This window comes from Rhagoletis pomonella, unplaced genomic scaffold, assembly GCF_013731165.1.
Source record: "Rhagoletis pomonella isolate Grant_MI unplaced genomic scaffold, Rhpom_1.0 Rhpom_scaffold_00011, whole genome shotgun sequence".
NCBI classification, from domain to species: Eukaryota; Metazoa; Arthropoda; class Insecta; order Diptera; family Tephritidae; genus Rhagoletis; species Rhagoletis pomonella.
Genome location: NW_023458565.1, coordinates 522,034 through 539,876, shown reverse-complemented (window position 1 = coordinate 539,876; position 17,843 = coordinate 522,034). Strand labels below are relative to the sequence as shown.

At 35.9% G+C, this 17,843-nt stretch overlaps 1 protein-coding gene and 1 long non-coding RNA gene across 5 annotated transcripts in view; both read right to left on the bottom strand.

The window, feature by feature from the left end:
* Nucleotides 1–4,067: 4,067 nt before the first annotated feature.
* Nucleotides 4,068–8,581, bottom strand: LOC118747277. The gene is made up of 2 exons (XR_004993933.1): nt 8,254–8,581; nt 4,068–6,022 (listed from the first exon to the last, which is right to left on the bottom strand). It is a non-coding gene; the product is annotated as an uncharacterized LOC118747277 (long non-coding RNA).
* A 3,259-nt stretch (nt 8,582–11,840) lies between these two features.
* Nucleotides 11,841–17,843, bottom strand: part of LOC118747250 (putative phospholipase B-like lamina ancestor) — a 62,875-nt gene continuing 56,872 nt past the window's right edge. For all 4 annotated transcript variants that reach the window (XM_036481236.1, XM_036481239.1, XM_036481238.1 and 1 more), the window contains exons 3-5: nt 15,619–16,611; nt 14,121–14,237; nt 11,841–14,034 (exon numbers count right to left, since the gene is read on the bottom strand). In XM_036481236.1, coding sequence (XP_036337129.1) covers nt 12,396–14,034; nt 14,121–14,237; nt 15,619–15,878 — 2,016 coding nt within the window. In that variant the 5' untranslated portion in view covers nt 15,879–16,611 and the 3' untranslated portion in view covers nt 11,841–12,395. The remainder of the gene's footprint in view (nt 14,035–14,120; nt 14,238–15,618; nt 16,612–17,843) is intronic.

The following is a 17,843-nucleotide window of genomic DNA, read 5'->3' as shown; positions in this document are numbered from 1 at the left end:
ATAATGTGATTAACAATTCTTGCCGACGTAAATTGGGCTTTAAACAACATAAATATTTTACTATCGTTAGGATTGCTTGTGGCGGGATTCGAACACTAGGTGTCGGAGTTTTAAGTCAACACCTCAATCTTTACGTGTAAAAATAATAATAGTTACACAATATGTTAGTGTTTGGCCGAGCTTCTCCTCCTATTTGTAGCATGGGCCTTGATGTTGTGCCACAAAGGGCATCCCTACTGTTTTACGCCGACTCTGAACGACGATGGTATTTTTATCCGAAGCTGTATTTATGGCAGATATACGCTCGGAGGTTTGCGCTCTTCTAATCACTACACAACAGCGGCCTACATACGACACCAATATCCAGAGTTTTTTTTTGATATTGGTATCGATATTTGGGATATCGAGTCTTTTTATTCCGATATTAATGGGTAGCGATACTTTAAATGAGTACCATATCGATACTTTCGGTTCGATATCGTGTCCCTACGCATTAATACTGGTAATGCAAGGCCAATCCACCAAGCTCCTCGGAGTGTTCAACGTGCCAAATGAGAAACTGTCAGCGAGATCATAAAAGAAATTAGAGAAGGTGGTGTGATTAAACCATCAGCCAGTCCATGGAGTTCGCCGGTAGTAGTTGTGAAGAAGAATTCCATAGCCCACGCATACCTAAACCCTTCCAGTATTGCGAAAGTGGAACTGATGTGCCCTATTTTGCACGTTAGTCCACCTTTTCTTTTCCCTTGTTTGTTTTGGTTCCTGGCCATCTCGTTTATAGATCTGCGGCAGTCCGCTACGATTCCGAAACTACATACATATGTACATGTGACCCAGTCAAGCGCTTTAAGTGCCAGCTCACTCTTTTAAGCTTTCTATACATTTTGCAAAGGCGCATGCAGAGTTAAAGCTCTCTCTGCCCATCGCTGCTTTAAAGCCATCGATGGAGAAGTAGAGCTATCACTTTTCGTCGGGAGCCCCTGCTGACCAAAATTTTCTATCTGGAAAAGAAATTATATACCGCAGATGCGGAACATGGCAGTTTGCACCTTTTATGTGCTTCTGGAGAGACAGATAAGCCTAGCAACCACTTTGTAAAGCCAATTAATTATGCTACTTTTTTGGAAAAAGAAAGAATGACGATTACAAGTCCCGATATAAAAACTCAAGGCAACGTGAAAAAATCATCAAAGTATTGGATACTCCAAACTTTTATAGAAAGTATTAAAAAACCTTTAAATCAAATAATATTTCGAAATTTAAAGAATTTAGATTAGATACCAACTGGAGCCAATTTTAATTAAACATTTCGTTCCCAAATGCAGTCGAAACTCGATGGTCTGATTGTTCGATAATCTGAACGGCTGTTCTCGCTGTTTTCTATAATACAGGTGGCCCAAAATTAATCATTCAGTTTTGCTTTTGAATAACTTTTTTACTAAATTTAAAAAAAAATGATTCGAGTGATGGAAATCTTTATTTGGACTTTTACAATTTTTTCTGTTAAGTGGAAAAGATTATATCCCAATTGTGCCCAATTTATCGCATTTTCTATTCGCTGTCGAATATTCTCCTTAAGGGCCGCGATAGCCTGAGGTTTGTTGGGATAAACCCGCGACTTCAAGTAGCCTCAAAGAAAGAAGTGATTCAGAAGAGGGGTGATTAATTTTTTGTTTTAATTCGAATCGGCTCTACAATCATTAGTTCGGATTATTGAGTTTTGACTGTATTTGAATTTTAAGTTTATTTCAAACTTGAATATTTCTAAAACTATCAAAGTTACATATAGCCGCTAAATTCTTAAAATTTCTTATAAAAAACTATGTATACAGCAAATAAAACCATGAGTTTACCGATTTTCGAGCACTCAGGGGCTTCCAAAAGTACATCGCTTCGTTATCACGATAGTTCCATGAAAGAGTTTTTGAAGGCATACAGTGACTCAAATAAGAAATCACATGTTGATTTTTTTTATATTCGCATTGTTTAAGTTAAATTTTTTTGTTGTTTTTCTATAAAACTATTGTTCATGCTTTAACCAAAACCATACTTATGAATCTAAGTTTCAAGCTGAATAAAAAAAATTTAAATTAGTTAAGGTTTCGAACTTTTTAATCATAACACCGTGCGACAGTCAATTTTGCACATGAAAAAAAAATAATAATTTTTTACCAAAGATCCTATTTCGAACTTCGAAGGCCCATATCTCGATTTCGGAGGCTAACTTCGAAAAACGGAGAAGTAACTTTTTTACTCAATCTCTTAAAAAAAATTGGTTGGGTCCAATACCCGGCCGAGTGCTGTACAGTGTAATGATTCCAGTGTATTCATTTATGTATATTGTAACTATCATTATCTTATATGAGAAGTGTAAATTTTTTTTATCTAAAACTAATAAAGGTAGAAGGACGAAATTCGAGGATGTGGTAGCTGATATATATTTTTTTCAAAAATAGATATTGGAAATTTCCAAGGATATTCAGGGATAAGGTTTTAAAAGGACATTTTCAACACTTACTTATTCGTCCTGGTGCACCAAAAAATTCATTTTTTTTAAACTACAGAATTTTTCCTTTTAATCGATACCCATATTGGTACTCTACAATGCACCAACTCTTTTAAATAATTTTTTTATTCAATCATATCCTACAAAATTTCAAAGTCCTTAAAAAAAATACGTCAGAGAGAAAAATTAAAATTAAAAAAAAATTTGGCCCCTAGTTTTGTGAATATATTGATTTTTTCGTGTTTTAAAAATTTTTGGTTTTTGTCGCACGGTGTAATCTCTATAACGATATTGTGTACGCAGTTTTACACCCCATAAATTTAGTATAACAAAGTGCATGGTTGAAGCATCTAAGTATTTACCAGCGGGGTTATGGTTTTTTTTCATATAAAAAGTGCATTTATAAAAACTTGATTTTTTGAAATATTTATTCTATTAAAAATTCATGTTTATATGGAAAAAAACTTTATTACAAATTAACGCAATTTTTTAGCCGGTTGAGGTTTACATTTTATTGCACTAAGATTGTATAGGCAATAAAACTGCACTCCAAAAAAATTTATGAAAATGTCTAGAAATTTTCTAAATTCTATAAAAGATTAGAAACTTTAATTTATGCGGTTTTGGTGAACAATATTTAAAAAAAAAAATAATAAAAATATTTTAGCAAGAAAAATATTGTGTACATATATAAAAAATGAGGTGAGCACTTGTTTGTGTCACTGTATATCGAAACCTGAATGGAAGATCGACCTATCTCGGCAGCCAGTTCGAAAACACCTCATCTCAGAAAACTTTTCAAGAACGCCCTATTTCAGAATTTGGTCCAAGAAAATGTTATTGAAGAACGCGCTATATCAGCACCATTTCAGTACATTTTCATTTGAGATAGGGCCTTTTTGAACCGAATTCTGAGATAGGGCGTTCTTCAAACAAATTCTGAGATAGAGTGTTTTTCAATAAAGTTCTGAAATAGGGCGTTCTTGAAAAATTTTCTGAGACAGGGCGTTTTCGAACTGGCTGCCGAGATAGGTTGATCTTCATTTGAAAATAAAAAGTAGCAAAAGTCGAGACCTACAACTACTACAATAAAAATAGAAACAGCACGACAAGAAAATTTAAGGAAATGACAGTTATAAAACTCACCACAATTGGAACGCTGGCTTCTGCGGCAATAAAAGTTTCAGATGATCAAAGTTTTCAAATGTAAATTTGTTTAGATTCAGAGAGCACTAAATGGCTTATTCAAGAAAAATATTTCACTTTTTTTTGCACACTCTGGGAAATTCGCGTATGCACTATGTATTATTTGACTTGCAACTTTATGTATCGATGATTTTTAACTGTTTTCTGCCTTTAGAAAGTGTTTATTAATATTTTACTTATACTACCGTTTTTTCTTCGCTTCGTGTATTATTTTTTAGAAATAGTTAATAAGTATTTATGCACTTCTTATTTTATTTATTCAATACTTGGAAGAATTTTATTTTTTGCGTTTACGTCAAACCTACATACATGTGTATGTATTTAAGATTTGTAGATATGTATATGTAGGATTTCCTTCTGTGTTTACAAATTCTTGCTTCAAATTTCGTCTGGCAGCACAATGTAAACGCACTACTTTTATGGAGCAATTACTTTTGTTTTTTTTTTTGCAAAATAATCAATTAATGTATTGTAGAGAGCACTCGATTTAAGTTTCTGCAATTTCAACTGTTTTTAGTAGTTTTATACTGTTTTCCAAAATTGCGGATTTTAATTTTTTTTTTCAACACTTCAAGTTGCACACACTTTTTATTGTAGATTGTACTTATAGCTTTTTACTTGAGTATTTGCTACTTATTACTTTGATTTGTTTTTAATTTAGCTTTTATTTTAGCAATTCTTCACTCTTTCTTTCTATGTTTGGTCCTTATTAATATTTATTTTTTTTTTTTTTTTTTTTTTTCGTTTTTTTCTGCTACTTTATTTAAATTCCAGTATCTCGTGTATAGCGTGCTGCATTCACATGCCACTTTGTATTTCAGATCTTTCAGAATTTTTGTTTGCTTCCGCCAATCAACGCGCTATTTCTCACCGAATATTTACTTATTTATGTATCTTTGCTTTGCTGTTTTCTTTATTTCGTCTTTTTGTTTTTATTTGCTTCTCCTGTTTTGTTGGCACTTTCAGCTTGTTGCTTTTCGACACTTTCGCTTAGCTAATGGGGCTGAGTCTGCTATTTATTCTCTTATCAGTTCTTCTCTGTTTCTAGACATACGCTTTTTAGCACTTTTGTTTTTGTCCACTATCTTTACTTGGCACTTTACTTTGCTTGACACTTTGCGGCTTTCGGCAAATTAACTGCAATAAGCAAGTATTTTAGACTTTTTGTGAGAGCGTATGAATGTTTGTATGGCACCAACGATTTGTTAATATTTTCTTCTGCAGGCGCGTAGCCGGGTGGCGGCCTCTGAAACACACTTTGAGCAATTCACAGGTGTTTTATATCTGTAGGTATGGACTTATTTCAATTTTTTTTTTGGTTTTTTTTGCTTTCACTTTACACCAAGGAGTATGCTGGCTTTTAATTCCAAATTCCAATACGGTACAATTGCATTTAATATTTATTGCATAAAAGTATGGTTATATATTTATGTATGTAAATGTATTTAGGTATGTTGGCGTTGATTATGTGATAGCGTTGCGTTAATTTGTTGTTTGCATGTTCATAGGTATGTAAAACGAGAACACAATACGCATATGTTTTTAGAAGAGGTGGAAGCTACTGTTGGATCGTTTTAGTCGAGGAGAAAATTACATACATACGGGCACATGTGACGCAACTAAGCACTTTAATTTGAATTTTCCACAGTCTTTTTAATTTTTTTTTTTTGTTGTTGAAATACTTATTGTTTTGCGGAATAAACCTTTGGCGACAATAGCAATCAGTTCCGGACAAGACTTTTACATTTATTGCTTGCGTATTATTTCGATATTTTTGCGATTTTTTTTTTTAACTACTGGGAAGCCTTAATGCACTTTCGGCACATCGATATGCTAAAAATAGCCAATTACACAAAAAATCGTCGGCGTAGACTACAAAAAGATTTGAAGTGCGCTTGGTAAATACTTTGCAGTTCACTTTATAAACACTGAGTTAGTATATACTAATGTAGATACATATGAGTTTACAGATATTTTAATGTTTTTTTTTTTTTTTTATTGGAAAATTTCACTCATTCCTTCTATTAAAGGCACACGAAACAGTCTGCAGTTCCGGTTTTTACGCCCAAAAATTTCAGTTCACTCTAACATTTACTTAAATTTTTTTGCAATTGCATAAATAAATATGTATGTATGTATTTATTTGTTTTATAAAATGTTTCCTGCCGGTAGATATTTGCTGTAATTTGAGCAAGTAAAGTACTTGTTTGCTAAGTTATGGAAGTTTTAAGTTGCTTTTATTAAGCTTTTGCACCACGCAATATTTTTGAATTTGTAACTACAATGTACATAGGCCAAAATGTAAGATAGCTGCAATAAGAAATTATAATATTAGCAGTGTTTGTAATGAAAAAGGAAAGTCATCTTCTAGATATGCAATTTTATAAGTGCAAAGTAGATAGTATATACAGTCATGTGCAAAATGTTTAATGTTTTTAATTTTTATAAAAATGCAACTCATTATCTAACACACAAAACAAATATAACCTGAATTTCAAGTTTTGTAGAAGAACAAGAAAATTTAAAAAAAAATTTACACCTTTTTTATTAGGAATTTTTAGAAAAATTCTAGGTATGTAGTTTTATAGCCCATTCAATTCTAGCTTTTTTTGCTCACGGTGTCATACATTTTTTCCATACAAATACTATGTTCGACAATTTTTTTTTGTACGGAAAAAATTTTAAACATTAAACAAACAAAAGAAAAATAACTAAAACTGGTCAAAATGTTGTGTGCCCAACAAGGTAAATTGAACAAGTAGTAGTGATTTGATTTTTGTTTAATTATTTATCCTCTACAGTGTCAAACAATATTATTATTTTTTCACAAAAATTCTTAATTACCTACCAAGATGTATGTATTTTCATCTGTAACTTTTTGCATAAAAGGAAGCTATTGAAAACCATCTTTTTGAACGTTCCCTTAACTCAGGTGGACAAACGCTGATTATTGGGCCCTGCAAAGAATGGATTAGTGCTACTGGAAACAAACAAATTTACAAAAAAAGTCGCAAAAATTTTTGTTTTTGAATTTAAATTTAAAAAAAGCCTTCTGATATTTCACAAAGTCCACTATGATATGTTTGAAAAATATATATATATTTTGACACTTTAAAAGTCCATACCCTGCAAACCATTTGTTCAGAGTATTCTGAATTCTACAGAAATTTTAAGGAATTCGTAAAGATCTCATCCGATTTTTGCCGAATTTTTTTAAATGATATAAACTGTGCACACTTAAATTCTTTGACGAAATTTCGGAAGAAAATCGGTAAAGCAATGAAAATAATGCTGCTATGTGAAGAAATTCTTGCAGAATTTTTTCAGATTTTTTTTTTTTTTTCGTACAGAAATTTCTTTACGAGTTCGTGTCAACTTCATATTTGTAAAAATCGTTACAGAAATGAGAAGGGTAAGCAACAAAAAAAAAATACACGTAAATGTTGTTATTGTTGCTCTAATGCTACTACCTGTTTAATAAGCCTTGTGTGTGCCTATTATTTTTCACATGACTGCACATACATACATATGTATGTAGGTATGCGCCGCTGAAGCAGACTGATTTATTAAAAGTGGCCATTATTGCATTTAATTCCCAGCTTTCTGTCTACACCCAAGCTACATATCTACATACATACCAAATGAGCAGCCAACTCAGAAGCAAAAATAAAACAGACTCCACTAATCGAGTGGACAGTGATGGTGTTGCAGACAACGCTGACTGCCTCGCAGCTGTTGCAGCTCTTTGTACCCATGTGAAGGCTTAAAATAGATGCAGCCAACTTGTATTTTCCTCAATAAGAGGAAGTGGGCTGACAAATGTGTATGTAGTCTATGTATGCAGTTGTATGTTTTTTAACGGCGGCCACACAAACAAGCTCTTCAGACGCCTGTACACTAGGCTTGCATATTAAATGTAAAAGACTTTTAAAAGAAAACTAAAAAATTTTAAATCGCCTTGGTTTACTAGGGAAAAACTTGGCATAAAAATTACAATTATAGTAATGTACAAATCTTCGATAGCACAGTGTCCGCCAATGGCAATGACCAAGCTGCATGCGTATGTGTGTAGACAAGTGTGTTATCTATTGTCGCTTAATGTAACAGACAGCCGGCGGCTGGTAACCATAATGGGCGTGCATATGTACTTCGTCCAGTGGATATTTTCTTCATTCTTGTCTAACCACAGCCCAAAACGGAGGCTTACAAAGTTTTTTTTTTAGTATTTCTATAATTTGCATGGTCAAAAAGTGAAGAAAACATATATATTTCACTTCCTTCTTGAGGCGTCTGTCCCAAGCCAGCAGTCAGCTTCCGCTTGTCGCGCACCCTGCACACACAAATTAACCAGCATTTAGATAACCAAACACTCTATTTCCTGGCAGTGTATTCCAATTAGATTTTGCTTCTCTACAACCACTTCAGCGGCCATTTAATGGCCATTTGGTACGCGCAATACCGCTATTATTTCCTATTTATTTAAACAAAAGTTTTTGCTTTTGCAATTGGGGACTTCCACAATATACATATATTAAACATACTAGAATTTTCAAAGCGTAAGTTCTTCTTTCTCCAACTTCTTCTGCTTTGTTATACAATTTCGGTTTGCCTTTGTGAAGTTTTCGCCAGCAAATTGCACTACTCAATAATTTCTGTTTTTCGCGGTCGAATTTTCTTTTTTGTAGGTATGTTTCAAAATTATTGCTCTCCTCGCACAATATATTAAACACTTTCGAGTATAGAACACAAGATTTTGCACAAACTTCTGAAATAAATGCGATTTGGATTCGCGAAATTTTCTCTGCTTCTGCTTAGTAATTTGCAATTAATTAAAAAAGCATCGAACAATGTAGATAGAGAGACAGACATGCAAAGAACACAAAGCAAAGACAAAAACTGCGAATGGTCAGGGTTGCAAAAGAGAGCAACTTGTTGGGAGTGTTTTGCAAATATGGATATATATTCTTCCGTATATTTTGTGCATACAACGGTATTATTTAATATTTGCTTGCCAATTAAAAATGAAACCATGAACAATTGCAACGCAAACAAATTCTTATTAAACTTTCACAAGTGTCAGCATCCGGAAAAATTTCCAATTAGTCCAATTCGAAGCTACTCTACGTAGAAACGATAACAACGCAACACGCAAGACGGCGCCTCTGCCGGCATCGACAGCAATGATAAGAAAAAAGCGAATGGCAATACAAAACAACGAAGCCGAAAAAGTGCGAATGAGTAGCGGATAGCGAATGTAAGAAAATAGCAACAACAAAGTCATGTCAACAAACGAAGAAATGAAAAACAGAGAGGGCTGTAATTTGAGTTGGCAATGCTGAATTGACTTTACGAACTATCGCCGCTAGATGGCGCGATGCAAGACCGGACGTTCGAAAATTTTGTAGGAATGAGAAAAAGCCGTTGCGTTTATTGCACAGTAGTGTAGGCAGGCAGCTTAACTTATTTATGTACCTTATGCATTCAAGTACATACTTTATTATTTTCCAATTTGTCTAAATTATAATTTTTTTTTTAACTTATTAAAAGAAGTATGCTTTAACTTTATACGAAGTGCGCACAGTGACATCTGATGCCCATTTTGCGCTCATAATTCAGAAACTGAGTGCATTCACATGAAGTCACGTTTACAGGGGCTTTCAGAGTGGCTGAATTCGAATCTGATGTCAAAATAATAAAATGGCCGAACCAATATGGCACCTAAAATCTTAAGCGCAATATTTTACATATTTTCAAAATAGTGAAAGCTACGGAATTATAGTATAATCATGTGTATCTTCAATGAAATTGGCTGAAAAAAAAAATCATTTAAAAAAATAATCTTTAGAAAATCATTCAATATGATATAGTAAAAAATCGCGTCTTAAACAAAATGCCGAACACGGCCGGATTCAATGCTTAGTATTATAGTTTAAATATTATTATGTATGTAGAGATAAAAATGCATTTTTATTGGCGAATGTTACATGACTTTTTCTTTAAACTGTTTTTATTAAAAAAATCACTTGAATATTTCATTAAAATCTAATCTGTTAAACGTACTGAAAAACTTTCAAATTGCACCTTATACTTAACTCACCTGTAGAAGAAAAAGCCATTTTGCAAAACTTTAACATTACATTTTTACTTTTAAGGACGCTGCGTCAACTAACACTTTCACGCTGATCATACAAACAGGTGCAAAAAGTCGGGACCCGTCTTGGACATAAAACTACCCAAATGAGTTTTCTTAAAATTTCAGATCTCTCACTCGATTTGTTCAAATTAATTTAAGTGATAGGTATGAAAGAAAAAGCATTTGCTAAGTTTTTATGCATACGGCCCAATCTTTTGTAGAATAGAATTCTTGAAAATCAGTATTTTTCGATCAGACAAACTTTGTTTCTCTTCCAATTATAATACCCAATTGTTTTTTTTCCATTTTGATTTTGATTTGATTTTTTATGGATCCTCCATTACCTTTTTTTGGGTTTTTGGGACACCTATAAAAAATAGTTTATATTAAAAAATAGTCCAATAAACATTATTGGAAGTCTTCTTAAGAGAAGCATAGTTTTCCTATAGAAAAATATTGATTTTTAAGAATTCTATGTATACCAGTTCTACGAAAAAATGTTTTTTCCATATAAAACACATGGAAAACTTTGAGCGCTTTGAGTGACCTCTAAATATTTTTTGATTTCAAAATAAAAAGCAGGGTATATTTCCTTTTTTTATATATAGGGAGAGAGTGAGAGCATTAAAATTCCGACTTTACTTATTTTGGACCACCCTAGTGGTCACACATAGGAGCTGTCTTTATTTATTTATTTCATCTTTTATTAAACCCATAAGGGCTGTTCAGGATGTTGTGGAAATGGTCTTAGATTTGCAGTTGGTATTGCATTTGTAAATGTTATGCTTGCTGCCATGGCAACCGTGAGCATTTTATTGTTGTGAATTTACAAATGCAGCAAATATGCAAATCCGAGAGTATATGCACACGATACAAACCACCTGACCCCAACGAGGCATCAGCATGGGTCCCGTAAATTGCACAGTCCTAGTAGCGTTGGATCTGTCAAAGGCTTTTGATACCGTCAGCCATTCCACACTACTAGAAGACATTGAGACTTCCTCTCTACCACAGGGACTCAAACGGTGGTCAGCGAATTATCTGAGTGGTCGACATTCGTCAGGAATTTTTAGTGACAAGCCAAGAAAAATTTAACAGGGTGTCCCACTGGGCGGTCTCCTTTCCTCGTCTGGGAATGGAACTGATGACTTGTGCTCGCAAGTAAACAATAACCTCTCCTAACTTTTTCGCTTCTTCACTGCAAGGAGCCAACCCTCTCACCTACAACATCCTCGACAAGCCTTTTTACCATCTGGACGAAGGAGATCAGGCTACAGCTGGGAATTCACGTCCATGGCGTACAAATTTGGACGGTGAATAACCCAAAAATTCTGAGAGATACATACATTTGGTAGCCTGTCTCCTCGGCGCAAACAACCGCAATTTTCAATAGAGTACAGAGCCGCAACAAGGTCCTCAAGTCGCTAGCCGGCACAGGTTATCACGCTCATCAGCTAGGACAGCCGCCTCGGCAGGAAAATTTGGACGGGGATGCTAAATACATCCAACTGTAATGAAGCGTGCTGCAGCAGCAGTTACAACACTGCGTAACTTACGATCACCTATGTGAACGTCGGTTGGTGTGGGGAGGTCAGATAAAGTGTTTTCAGTAACTTTCGCGATTCCGTTGCAGTTAGCTTTGGAAAAGTTGATTGTACATAGGTTTGCGTACCAGGTTTATTAATCGAGATCACTATGGGCAGATGGTCTGATGCTAGAGTCAGCACAGGTCGCCACGTTATGCTGTTTATCAGATCAACGCTTACAATTGTAGTCAGCTACTACAGCTGCCCATAATCCTGGTGGGTGCGTCTTTGTTCATTGTGCAGAAAGTCGAATCGTCTATCTGCTCAGACATGTTATATCTTTCAGTCTAGCGCAAGATCGAAGGGTGCTCCTTTGCTGCTTGGCGGAAAGTTGGCAGATAAAAGTTAAGCAAAAGAATCTCCACTATTACATAGTAACGGAAATGAAACAAAATGCATTAAGTTTTCTATTTTTCTATATTTTTTATTCTCACAATTGCTCTGTATAAAAGTTAGAAATCTCAAACCAGCACGGTACACATATCTTTTACTTATATATGTATGTATGTATGTATGAATGTTCACACAGTAGTCCAAAAATGGAGATAAAACTATGGAAGACTAGTGTTCATATGTATGTAATTTCTTGATAAAATTTTTGTAGTTTTTTAAAGCTATGGACGTATAAAGTTTATAAAATTTCTACAATTCACTTTTATCTAATACAAAATAGCAACATTTTTGCACAATCGACTTAAAATCACAACTTTTCCTACACGCAATTGATATGAATTATTTACAAATCATAAAATTTACTAACAAAAAATTTGTGTGTTTTCTAATTTTGGAGTTGCATGCACAAAATTCATACGTATGTAGGTATGTGTATAGCTCAAAAATCCACTCGACAAATTATTATGTAATATATATACAAATGTTTGTGAAATTAAATTAAAATATTTACTATATATTTAAATGGCCGCGAGGTCGTTAAGACAACCCGACAACACCGCCACGCCTCTCTTTACCACGCCCAATGGGGCGCTACTTTGCCGAAATTGAATTCATCCGGATGTCCTTTATGTTCAATGTCCGTTATGCGATCCACAATTTCAGACCACTTGAACGGGCCACTAGATACCTGCCGCATTGCAATCGCCTGCATATCGTTGCGTACAGATCGCCGTTCGGCAATACGCTCCAGTTCGGCAAGTTGCGCCGCATCATCAATGCTCACACTCAAGCGTTCATCCTTCAAATTGGATGCGATATCCGTTGACTCGCTCGCGGTACTCTCAATCGCTTCCCGCGGTTGCACATGTTGCAGCCGAATGAATATGGGTCCGGCGAAAGCATGGTAGTCGCTAATGCCTATTTGCGCATTGTAGGAGAACAATTTGATATCAATATTGCCGTAAGCAACCGACTCCTCGCCCATCAAATCGCCTCGGAAGCCATGATTGCGCATAAACTGATCGACCGCCTCGAGATTGGTTAGTTCATCGTCGAGCGCAGCTTTCATTTCAAGGTAGGCACTATCGGGCGCTACGCCACTGGCCTGCAGCATCTCATCGAAGTATGGCACACCATTCGCAATCCACGTCGAGTTTTCGCCCGATAGGAATTTTTCCGAAACATCCTTGAGATGCATGCGACCCGGCAGTTGTTCCACAATCCACACCAATCCCTTGTTGCGGTTATGACGCTCATTTATGGCTGCCTCATCCGCAGCATTCAACGGCAATGCAGCGTCATCGTGCTTCTCATCCTCAGCCAGCGACACATATAGGTTGTCTTGTGGACGCAATTTGTTCAAGTCGACCGTTATCCACTGTTTACAACCAGTGAATGGGTGACGCGACATTGCCTTTGCCCATGTGCGACGATTCTGCGCTATACGATTTGCTGCCATGACACGTGCTGCCAGCGGCAACGCCTGCGTAACGTTAACTGCTTTCCACAAATCCAGATTCTCGTTCTTTATACCCACGCCGCCCACAATCGACTGCACCTGGCGACCCTTTACGATGTAGAAATCATCTGTGGAGCCGAGTATGCCTGGATAGCCGGTAAATGTTATATCGACGCCAGGCACTGTATTCGAGCGTTGATTCGGCGAGAAGTGATAGTGGAATTTGTAACGCTTTTGTATGCGCAACATTGAGGCATAACTGCCGGCAGTGCTGTGACCAAAAAGCAATCTCCATGTTGGCGAATCGGCAGTTTGAAAGATCTTTGTCAGCATTGTGGCGCTTGGCAGAAAGAAGTTCTTTGGTCCTGTTTCCGCCTCCGAAGTCGCACTCAAAGCTGTGCCTTGGTCCTCTGTGCCAACATCTGCTGTTTCATTCCCCTCCTTCCATACAAAGTTCTCATAGTAGATTTTAAGATCCTGAATGTCAGCGGCGGCATTTAGGAGAAGAAAATCGGAAAAAGGTATTTCCTCTTCGAGATCTGAACGTGCACGAGACGCGCCGCGTATATAGCCCGTTTCCAGACCCTCCAATTGACTAAAGTAGAGGCTGATCTGATGCCAATAGTGATCGTGCTCGCCACGCTGTACCGCTGTCTCTTTGATGCGAATGTAATTCTCGTCAAGCAGATCACGCAGCCAGGTGCAGAAGTTTTGCGAACTCTCATCACGCTCACAGGAAGATTCGATGGTGCTGTAAAGAAGAAAATAAAAGAATGTCGTTAGAAAGTGCAGATATAATTTTGCAATGAAGCTGAAATTATCATTGATTTAATTTACTTTTTCCATTGATTGTAGATATTATTCCAGGTCAATGAGCCCTCAAGTATGCCAGCACCGAAAGCCTGTACCCAGTCCGGGTAGGTACGTTGTGTTTCCACCTCGATTTGCGCCCAACTGCAGCATGAAAAAAATGCAAAAAAAAATCGATTATATATTAAAATGAGCAGCGAAGCAATTGGGTATTAAAGAACAGTCTTTCAACAGTGGCAGACACATAATAATAGACACATTATTTTTCTTAAGAGCTACATTTCGTAGCTTCAGAGGTTAATGGGTAAATCCTGAATCTATAGAGCCGACCTTCAAGCTAAATTTCGGTAAAAATTTTCCGAAAAAAGCGGTTTGAAAACAAAAGCTAGCTTTTTTGGGAACTACTTAAAACCAAAATTTTTTTCGTAGAAATAGTGTAGAATTCTTGAATATCAATATTTTTCGATTGGAGACTTCCAATAAGAATACCGAATTGCCTAGTTAACCATTTTTTAGTATTAACTATTTTTAAAGGTTCCCGAAAACCCCAAAAAGTGCAATTGGGGTAACCATAAAAAATCGTTTATATTAAAAAAAAAGTAAACAATTGCAAGTCACCTGAAGAGACACAGACTTTTCCGATGAAAAAATATGGATTTTCCGGAATTTCATACCATTTCAACGAAAAAGTGTGTTTTCTTCATGCATATATAATACATGGAAAACTTCATGAACTTTGAGGCAGTTCGAAATATATTTTTTTTTTTACAAAATTTATTTTTTCATTTAGAAAACTCCTAGGGGTGAGAGCTTAATATATATAAACATATGTATATTTTTTTTTTTTTTACCACCCTAATGTACATACATATCGGCCTAACCGCCAAGAAATTAGAACAAAAAATGTCGCTTAGGTTTTTTGGTGGTTACAGCTCCATCATAGGCATGTTTCAAACTTCCTAGCTGTGGGTGAAAAAAACTACGTGGCATTGTCATCTATTAATCTGTGAATTGAACTTCTTTTATTAAGCCAAAAGAAAAAGTTTTTCTACCTGGGTGTGGCGACAAGAAGAAACTTTTCAGCTTAAAAATCGGGGAAACTTTCATAAAAGGGCGGTGGCCGGAGGAGGACCACTTTTAGAGAGGGTATTAACCGCCGTTCACTAAAGTGCAACCCCCTACCGCCTAGGCCCCTTATGGGCCACTAGAGAGCCCTTAGAAAAATGGCAAAAAAAAGGCTGAGTATTCATTTGCACAGAAATTTTATATACCCTTGACAACAGAAGAGGGCTCCGGCAACACAGAAAGCAAAATTCCATTCAGTAAGGGATATAATCCCTAAGCAGCGCCACCTCCCCCTTAGCCCATCGTCCCTTTAACCAGCGCCCATATAGGAAAGCTAACCGTGAAAATCTTATACATAATAACTTTTTGGCGGGGATTTTTTTCAACTAACCACAACTACTGGAAATTAGAAGCAACCTTTTTGGTGTTGAATGCAGAACTTTGAAAAAATTACACTTACCCATTTTCATAGATGGAATCCTTGTAGCATACTCTAGCAGCACCTTTTGGAATGTTGAGAAGATCATTTTGCTGTTTCCAGTATTCAATGTGAAATCCAGTCTGCTTCGACCAAAAAGCAGTGGCACAGTAGGTGCCATTATATTTCGGCCGATCCATGTAACTGATGAAGAAAGCTCCTATCACAAGTAAACCGGCACCGATAAGGATGTAAGTCCCTATCCGCGTTTTCTGCCAAGATGCACCAACAACTTTAAGCATTGTTCCGGCCGTTTTGAAGTTTACGAGATACGAAAGCGAGAAAAAGACTTTTCAAGCGCGCGGAACGCTGCTGCTTCGAGATTGGTGTTTGGTGTGTGCGCGTTAAGTGTGACGATACGTTTTAAGATATAAGCCTCTTTTTTGTTTTAATACAGATTACGTAGAGTTAAGATGGATTTCACACAAAAAAGTTGCCTGGTTGCAATACTAGCTGATGTGAAGGATTTACACGAGGAAATAATTTAGGTCGGCGCGTGCGGCGTACGAATGTCCGAAGCTGCGGCTGTGTGTGTCGATCTTGACGGCTGTTGCTCCTACTGCGTGGACAACGTTGACACTGGCGCGGCGGTGGTGGCGGTGGTGGGGGTATAGCGTTTCTGTGGCCACTTTGACTGGCAAAACGACCGTAGTGCTCATCGGAGTAGGCGTTTCAGACGCTAGCTGTACAATGTGTACGATGTGAATTTGGCTTCAGTGTTGAATGATCTTTAAAACTGCTCCTTTAGCCTTTGTGAGTTAGGTAGTTGGTTTTTAAATGCAAATTACTGGATATGTATTTATTATGTAGAGGTAAATGTCACAAGGATTTTACTGTGTGATTGTGGTGTTAGAAAACTTTGAAAATTAGCTGTTGACGAAAATAATAGGTAGCCAAAAGTATTGCTGTATTTTTGTTTTTTATTGCTTTTATTAAATAGGCCGAAGTTAGTTGAGTGTTTGGTCAATTAAGTCCCTGAAATAAAAGAAAAAGTAAGAATGACTTGATAAATTTGTTAAACATAATTTTATAGAATGAAAAAAATATAAAAAAATTGTGTGTCGATCCCATGCAAGACTCAAATGAAATTTCTTCTTCCTATTACCCGTATAACTCACCATATTATAGGGGTACTTTTCCGCATAATAATCTCACAGGCCAATTCTGGCCCAGCTTGTAAAAAGTTTTTCGTAAAGCAAATGAAGAGTTCGAAAGACTAGCGTTACTATAGCACCAATGTCTTAGAAAAAAAGCTCCTCATTTACCACTCGTGGTGAAAAGGTAAATTGAGAGAAAGCACTTGTTACCATTTAGCTTGCGTCGCACAGTAGTCTGAATACGGAATCTAGCCGGACAAAACTATTTTAATAGATTGGCGTTGATGGATTTGTACACCACTTCGTATCTACTAGTTTATGGGGCCACTGATTACAAATCTTCAGTCAGGTTTCAAAAATCCAATATGGCGAACAAATTTTTCAAAAATTATTGAATTTGCTCTAAACTTGTTACTCTGGGGTATTGGGAGTCGCTGATCATGCACCTGACCATAAATTCTTAAAATTCAAAATGGCGGGTCCAATATGGCGGAATAATTTTAAAAACATTTATTGAATTCGCTCAAAACTTGTTTCTGGGAGGTTTTTTGTAGTATTTCGGAGTTTTTATGGTGGCTGATTACAAATATTCACTCAGGTTTCAAAAATCCAATATGGCGGACAAATTTAAAAAAAAATTGATTGAATGCGCTCAAAACTTGTTACTCTGGGGTTTCTGAAAAGTGAAAATAATTGTATAGGTGTCGCAAAAGCGCGTAAAAATATCATATTGTACCTTAAAGCCACCACTTCACAGAATAAGATTTTATGAATTTCAAATCAAAACTCAGGAACTATTTTTTTTTTCTATTTAAATATTAAAATAAAGTAACTTCAAGTCCAACTTTTCACGCTGAACTTCAGAGCGTTATAAAATTCATTTATTAAATTTTTTTAATTTTAATAAAATTTTTTAAATTTTTAAATTTTAATTACCTGTAATAACTTCTATTCAGGAATAAAAATTTGCAATAGACGCACCGTTACACTTTTAATAGGTAATCGAAATTGCACAAAAAAAACGTTTCTCTGCTACAGCTAACTGACTTGCATCGACTAGCCAACTTATAAGCTTTTCTTACTTTATTCTTTTATTAGTAAAAGAAGTAA